This window comes from Otolemur garnettii, unplaced genomic scaffold (assembly GCF_000181295.1).
Source record: "Otolemur garnettii isolate 467f Iridium unplaced genomic scaffold, OtoGar3 scaffold00007, whole genome shotgun sequence".
NCBI classification, from domain to species: Eukaryota; Metazoa; Chordata; class Mammalia; order Primates; family Galagidae; genus Otolemur; species Otolemur garnettii.
Window position 1 is genome coordinate 17,400,418 of NW_003852402.1, and position 8,367 is coordinate 17,408,784.

An 8,367-nucleotide genomic window follows, 5' to 3' on the forward strand; every position below is an offset into this window, starting at 1 on the left:
AAAGGGGGAAGTCTTGCTATAGAAAAAACTTGTAACTTCAGGATAACCATTCTTATTATTTTTTACTATAAAAACCAGGAGACTTGCAAATGAATTTTAAAATCTTTCAATATTATTTAATGAAAAAGTTTCATACTGTCATGTACAGGATATAGCAACATTTACTACTCATCTGTTATGTTTAATGAAAAACACCATTATTGTGGCTTGGAAAATCCTCAAGCCCATTCTCTAGTGTCTGCCATAATTTAAAGACTACTTACTTTCCCCACTCAAATAAAAAAATCCATGGAAACCTACAATGGTTATGCACCAAAGCAATACCTAGTTACATGCTTTACATAGTCCCATGGAAAAATAGTTCAATTGTTCCTATTCCCTGATGCAAGGCACTTCAAAGCACCCGCACAAAAGGTCCATGTAAACAGCAGTACAGTACATCGTTTAAATAACATATGTGACTTTTACACAGCTTGACCTAGACCTTAGGAAAGATAAAATCCCTCACAACTACTGCTAAAAAGCACGTTCAGATTCACAACAATCTGCTTCTCTTATTATTTAGAGAAGAATAAACCATATAACCTTCTGGGGAGTAAAAACTTCATAAATATTTTACATTAAAAAAAACAGAATGCTCCCTGGGTATGTATGAGATCAGAATATTCCAGAGTGATTCGGAGTAACTGCATTTCTGAATTTCCAGGCATTTTTGAATACCTGGCTTTAACACCTACCAGGCCTAGTTGGTAGCCTGGACTGTTTGCAGCACCATGGAAAATGCATTAGAAAATCACAAAGGTCCGTAATTCAAACCAACCTTCCCACGAGGTTCACTTCATCCACAGTAACAAACAACAAATAGAAAAAAAATTAAATTATTGGCTTATTAGATTTATCTAATAAAAATTCTATATTATCTATTGTAGTACATCTCATGTACATAAAAAGCACCAGTTTAAATAAGATTATCAAACACTTCCAGTTGCTCTGCATGAAAGTTCATTTCTTATCACTTCCCACGTCACATCCTTCAAGCCCAGGAGGATAAAACCAGAATGTTGATAAATCTTGACAGAGCAATTCAGTTCCCTATCAAATTCATGTGTCTCAAGTAAAACACGGATGAGTGTCAAAATGTAAAAGGTCTACATATTCTCTGGAACCTAACATCCTGGGATAGTTAGTGCCTAGTCCAGGACTTACACACACACAGCAGTGAGGAGGCCGAGTCCAGAGCTCAGTGCCCCATCAGGTCAGCTTTGGACTGCAAGGCCATACTCCACATTTCTCTGTGTCTAAGCAACCCTCACACCCATATTGATGGGAAAGCAAAGAGGTCAGAGTGTGCAAATGACCCAGAGTTCTGAGTTTATCCTCAGTTACCACTAGAAAGTGATAAATGAGACTCCACCTAGGGTTAACTTCCTATATGAAATTAGCACACATGTCCCCTTACCTGTGGTAATTATCAGCATGCCCTTCTTAAGCATAAAAGGGATAATAATGGTGTATCTGGGTGTATGCACAGTTAAGATTCAACTACAAACATTCAGGCTGTTGTATTTTAAAATTACAGATCAAAAGTGACTCCTAAAAGAAATTCTGAATTTCTTCATAAATGAAATATTGTATATAAAAAGCTGGAATGATGGTTAATTCAAATACAAAAATTCACATAGAAAACCCCTACTTTTTTCTTCCACGCTACTTAGGTTCATAGAGTTCATACTAACACACAACTGTTCTGTACTATAATTACACCACTACAGTAAAATACTAATAAAATACTTCAGTTAGCAAACTGAGGTTCTACTTCTTGACAACTGCATTAAAACTGCAGCATAAGCAGAGCTGAGCAACGGCATTCTTAAGCATGGTTTCCATCTTCCTGTTCTTGCGTTCCAAGGTGATTATCAAAGGAAGGAATCTGGTCTGTAAACGACTGGGTTATCCACTGCCCATTTGGAATGCTACTCAACGCTGATTCTTCTCTTAACTCCACACTGTCGGCTGCTAAGAAGGGAAAAGAATGTTAGCTTGTGCTATTGAGAAGTTTTAAATGATCAAATTAGGAGATTTTGACAGTCTGGTGGAGAATTTTTGTAATAGTGAGGCAAGCTTCCTAAATAGAATTCTAAGTTCCTGTTCTATTTTCAGATACAGGATTGATAATCCCCCATTTGTTACTAAAGAAGGAAAATGCAACTAGGATGGATTAGAGTCCATGACTTTAAGAAAATGAGCTGTAAAACTTTGTGTGGTTAAACATCAAATAACCATCAAATTTTCTTACCATCCTCTCTCTCTCTATCTCTGAGAATCTCACTCTGTCACCCTTGGTAGAGTCCTGGGGCATCATCACAGTTCACAGCACCCTTAAACTCCTGGGAGTGAGTGATCCTTTTGCCTCAGCCTCCCAAGTAGCTGGAACTGCAGGCGATTGCCGTAACGCCCAGCTAGTTTTTTCTATTTTTTAGTACAGACAGGTTCTCACTCTTGCTCAGGTTGGTCTCAACCTCCGGAGCTCAGGTGGTCCACCAGCCTCAGCCTCCCAAAGTGCTAGGATGACAGGCAAGAGCCACCATGCCCAGCCTTTCTATTTTTAATTTCAAAATAATTAAAGGGATACAAGTATTTTTGTTACATGGATGAATGATATCCTGAAGTCAGGGCTTTTGGTGTGACAGTCGCCAGAGTAGAATACCACATAACTACACGATAGGTACATTTTTACCTCTCATCTCCTGCTCACGATCCCTAGTTCTTAGTTTCCAATGTCCTTTACAACCATGTATGAACATGTATTCCCACTGTTTAGCTCTATTCTTTAATACTTTACTCTATTTCTATTAAATGTTCCCCCCTTCCTGACAGAAGAAAGTCTTTGAAAGGAAGACACATGAGGAGGAGAACACACTTAGCCCATTTGAAGAGAAGCTGCAGGGTTCACCACCGCATGGATTTTCATTATAAGCACCACCGTATGCTGCCTCGTAACCTGGATCGTATTTTTCTTCCTTGACAGCCATCTTCTTTGCATCCTCTGTAAGGGGGGTAAAAAGGATTTAAAATCAATTCTGTACAATTATGAAAATAACAGCATTCAGAAATCACGCACTATTCTTTTTCTTGAATGCTCACACATATTGGTACATATTTCAGTATAATCTTTTAAATTCTTTGTAGCATCTACTAAATTAACTCACATGAATTGTAGAAACCTATTATATTTAATTTTAGGTGGGGTACAATGTTTCTTAAATCTTCGATGCCTACAGGAGTACAGGGGGTAGAGGGCAGACCTTGGTCAAAGGAGATTTTTACAATAACCAATACGCATTATCAGAGCACTCTGGCTAGAAATATAATTATTTTTTTTTCTCTTGCTGTTAAAACTCACGACATACTTCCTATAGCGTAACATATGCAAAATGAATAAAAGGAAAGCTAACAGCACAGCAACGTACCTTGTGCAAGCTGTAGGTCAAACGTATACTGCACCTCTTGAACGTCTGTGTTTCGTTCAATGCCTTTCAACTGATCTCTTAAGTCCTTCAGCTTAATGTAGTAATGAACTTTGTCCTGGGCTCGAGGAAACTGAGCACACCTTGCACTGGATGATGGCATAACGTAACAGAGCTAGAATCACAAAATTTTTTAGTTTCAGAAATCTTGCAATTCTATTAAATTCATACAAAAATTAAAAATTTATCTTTTTTTGGGTTGATAACTTGGTATTAACCACACACACACATACATACATACATATAAGTATTTGTGTTTTAGTTCAATTATAATATTTACTTATTACCAAGTCAATAAATAAAAAATGAGGCTTGGCTCGGCGCCTGTAGTTCAAGGGGCTAAGGCACCAGCCATATACACCAGAGCTGTTGGGTTTGAATCTAGCCCGGGCCTGCCAAACAGCAATGACAACTACAATCAAAAAATAGCCGGGCGTTGTGGCTGGCGCCTATAGTCCTAGCTACTTGGGAGGCTGAGGCAAGAGAATAGCTTAAGCCCAGGAGTTAGAGGTTGCTGTGAGCTGTGATGCCATGGTACTCTACCCAGAGGCGACAGCTTGAAGTTCTGTCTCAAAAAACAAACAAATAAACAAAAAAACAAAAAAAAAAATGAGGCTCCGCCCACAGCACTCATCTATGAATTAATATTTCCTTCTTTTTATTTATTTTTTTGCAGTTTTTGGCCTGGGTTGGGTTTGAACCCACCACCTCCAGTATATGGGGCCAGTGACCTACTCCTTGAGCCATAGGCGCTGCCCCTATTTCCTTCTTTTTAAAAGCAAATACATTCAGAAAGGACAAAAGGGCATGGGAGCATATGAATGAATCTCCCTGTTTAGCTGTCTTCATCTACCTAGTTCCCTTCCCCAAGGGCAATCAATACTGCCAAAGGTATTCTATGAATATACACCTGGAAGTCGTCTAATCCTTTTATTTTTATTTTTTGACAGTCTCACTCTGTTGCCTAGGGATGCCATGGCATCATCATAGCTCACAGCAACCTCAAATTCCTGGGGTCAAGTAATCATCTTGCCTCAGCTTCCCGAGTAGCTGCGACTACAGGTGCCTGACACAACACTTGGCTAGTTTTTCTATTTTTAATAGACACGAGGTGTCACTCTTGCTCAGACTTGTCTCAAACTCCTGAGCTCAAGTGATCTGTATGCCCCAGCCTCTCAAGAGTGCTAGGATTACAGGTGTGAGCCACTGTGCCCGGCCTGTCTAAATTCTTTAACAAAAAAATACAACATACAAATGATAGCACGTTCTAATCCCTGCTTTTTTTTCCTTAATGATGTTATCTCACAGAGAAATTCTGTATCAGGTATCAGAATAAAAAGAGCTTCCTTTTTTCTAGCTATGGAGTACTTTCTTAATTTACTTACCCAGAGTCTTAACTATATACATTTGGATTGTTGCCAATCTTTTGCTGTTATAAGCCATAATTAAAAACTTTGTACATATTTAGTTATTTACGTTGGGTAAATACCTAAAAGTGGAATTGCTAGAAAGACAATTCCATTTATCATTTTGGTGGATAGTGATAAACTGTCCTTCAAAGAACCAAAGTATAAACATATAAATGAGGCTGATGACTTACAGATATTCATTGCAATTTTTATTTATTTATTTTTAGAAACAGAGTCTCACTCTTTCCCTCAGTAGAGTGCCGTGGTGTCACAGCTCACAGCAACCTCCAGCTCCTGGGCTTAGGCGATTCTCTTGCCTCAGCCTCCAGAATAGCTGGGACTATAGGCGCCTACCACAATGCCCGGGTATTTTTTTGTTGCAGTTTGGCCAGGGCCAGGTTCGAACCCGCCACCCCCAGTATATGGGGCCAGCACCCCATGCACTGAGCCACAGGTGCCGCCCTTCATTGCAATTTTTAAATTGGTCTCCATATCATGTATCATAGGAAAAAACCATACAATATTTTTTAGGGGGGTTATGCAACATTTAGAAAATCCTGATGCACAAAGGTATATAGGTGCAAATGTAACAAGATTTTTACTTAAGGTTTACTCAATTAAAACAATCCAGAATTGGAAAAATTAAATTTTTGTTTCAAAGTTGAGTCCCTAAAATCAATAACTGTTAATATTTTAAAAGATAAGTGTACTCATGGCTCATTGTAAAAACTAAAACTATCTACCATGAAATGATCCAAATTTACTTATTATATCCAAGATCCTTGTCTAGCATTGGACAGATGACATAATATCTACAGGAAGTAGTGAACTTACTTGTTCAATTTTAATCAAGCAGACACAGGTGGGCCTCGATTTAAATAAACACTGGTGCTACAACCTAACTCACTCACCAATTGCATATTTGTAAGAAATTAGAAACAGAAAAATTTAAAAGGAAAAGTTCAATTTTGGTTTTTTTTTTTGGCTGGGGCTGGGTTTGAACCCGCCACTTCTGGTATATGAGGCCAGCGCCCTACTCCTTTGAGCCACAGGTGCTGCCTCTAAAAGGAAAAGTTCAAATGTACGTAGCTGGCAGAAACATTCATCTCCACAAAAACTAGGCAATACACTGGTTCTCCATGATTTAAAATGTTATGTACATGTACAACAAGTAAGTCTGTGCACTGTGTTGTTTTTTAAAAGTGTGAATAAAACTTAAAACTGTATATAAGAAGCAAAACTAGAATCCACAGTCTGTGGAAACAACAGTTTGAAAAGTACTGTGTCAAATGACAGTTGGGTTGGCTGGATGCTCAATTATTTATACAGCTCTAAACTGAAGGGGGAGCCAGGTGCTGGGGCTCATGCCTATAATTCTAGCACTTTGGGAGGCCAGGGCTGGAGGACTGCTTGAAACCAAGGGTTCTAGATCAGCCTGAGCAAAAGCAAGACTTCTGTTTAGAAATATTAGCTAGGTCTGGTGGTGCACACCTGTAGTCTCAGCTACTCAGAAGGCGAAGGCAGGATAATTGCTTGAGCCCAGGAGTGTGAGATTGTAGTGAGCTATGAAGATGCCACTGTATTCTAGCCCAGTTGACAGAGCAAGACCTTTTTCAAAAATAAATAAAAATTAAAAATAAAAAGTTGGGGCTCGGCGCCTATAGCTCAACCGGCTAAGGCGCCAGCCACGTACACCTAAGGTGGCGGGTTCGAATCCCCAGCCCGGACCTGCCAAACAACAATGATGGCTGCAACCAAAAAATAGCCGGGCGTTGTGGCGGGTGCCTGTGGTCCCAGCTACTTGGGAGGCAGAGGCAGGAGACTCGCTTGAGCCCAGGAGTTGGAGGTTGCTATGAGCTGTAATGCCACGGCACTCTACCCAGGGGGACAGCTTGAGGCTCTGTCTAAAAAAAAAAAAAAATAAATAAAAAGTTGGGCTAAGATATACAAATAGGGGAATTAATTTTACTAATACTAATTAGGAACATATCTGTGTTTACATGTTTGTTTCACAACCAAGTATGAGGGTTAAACCATTTGAGCTGGACAACTATATAAGTCATTAAATATATTCTGAATGCAGTATGTAAATTCCTCTCAATATTTAAGTCAAATAACATGACAACATGAAGACACTTAGCTGACAGATGTTTTTCCTTTTTTTTTTTTTGAGGGAGAGTCTCACTATGTCGCCCTCAGTAGAGTGCTGTGGTATTACAGCTCACAGCAACCTCAAATTCTTCAGCTCAAGTGATTCTCCTGCCTCAGCCTCCCAAGTAGCTGGGACTATAGGCATCTGCCACAACACCTGGCTATTTTTTTATTGTAATTGTCATTGTTGTTTGGCAGGCCGGGGCTGGATTCAAACCCACCAGGTCCGGTGTATGTGGCTGGTGCCCTAGCTGCTGAGCTACAGGTGCCAAGCCAGACGTTTTTCTTTTTAATAAAACTCTTAACAGTATCTGAATTAATATGCAACTAAGTTGATACATTGAAATTATTCAGCAATATATAGTATGGCTTTTCTCATGGCATAAATTACAATGGATAGGTCAAATATACAAAAGGGAAATTAACTAGAAAAAAATGTCCTATTTAGCCGACTTATAAGTGTAATTTTAAGGACTTACAGTTTCCGTGTCTGGAATTTTATGGGGCTGAAGCCCAAATTCCAAGTTCTTAACCTTTACTCCAAAAACTTCTTTACTAAAAATTTCATAAATACCTAAAACAAAATACAAACATATTTACATTGCCCATAATGTTAACTAAGAAAAAAGATGAAATTTAAAAGTAAATCTTACATTTTCCATTAAACACTGCTATTCGTGGCTGATATTTCTGTAATTTCTGTACTAGAATACGTCCTCCTTCACGAAATTCTTTACTAAAATTGAATTAAAAAGTAGTAAAAATATAAATATGACAACATTTATAATAAGCTGGTTCCAGCCAGCTTTCAGTAAAAGATCGCATCACACATTTGTTGAACTCAGCTTGAACTAGATACAGACAATGTTCCTAGAGTATACTACACAGGCACCAGCAAGGTCAAGATTCCAGTACCCACCTAGAAAGATCTTTGCTGCCCGGTGTTGTCCTTTCCACCATATTGGTAAACCCAATACCATACTTTCCTGGTAAAGTATGATCATCCATATGATTCAGCTGGACTTCACTCAGCCCTGACATGAACAAACACTTCCCTGTAAAAAGAGAAGTCACTTTATTCCTGCAGAAGATCAAAGGCTTTTATTCAAAGAACGGATATGGTAGTCCACATTCTTATACTTGAAATTTAACAAAAAGATTTAGGATATTTAAAATTATAACATAAGCTAAATACCATACTGAGCAATTACTATGGTCTGGGTAGTCCTTCTCATGGATTATCTCCTTAAATCATCATAATTATCTTGTTAGCTACTTTT

The 8,367-nt window shown here is 38.6% G+C and overlaps 1 protein-coding gene across 4 annotated transcripts in view; it reads right to left on the reverse strand.

Annotated features, from left to right (window-relative positions):
* Positions 1–36: 36 nt before the first annotated feature.
* TDG (thymine DNA glycosylase) overlaps positions 37–8,367 on the reverse strand; it is an 18,441-nt gene continuing 10,110 nt past the window's right edge. For 2 of the 4 annotated variants that reach the window (XM_003783293.2, XM_023509208.1), the window contains 6 exons: positions 8,007–8,142; positions 7,741–7,823; positions 7,567–7,661; positions 3,471–3,642; positions 2,921–3,046; positions 37–2,013 (listed from right to left, as the gene is read on the reverse strand). In XM_003783293.2, coding sequence (XP_003783341.1) covers positions 1,871–2,013; positions 2,921–3,046; positions 3,471–3,642; positions 7,567–7,661; positions 7,741–7,823; positions 8,007–8,142 — 755 coding nt within the window. In that variant the 3' untranslated portion in view covers positions 37–1,870. Of the gene's footprint in view, positions 2,017–2,920; positions 3,047–3,470; positions 3,643–7,566; positions 7,662–7,740; positions 7,824–8,006; positions 8,143–8,367 lie in introns of all 4 variants that reach the window. The other 2 variants (XM_023509207.1, XM_023509209.1) reach the window with 2 other exon arrangements.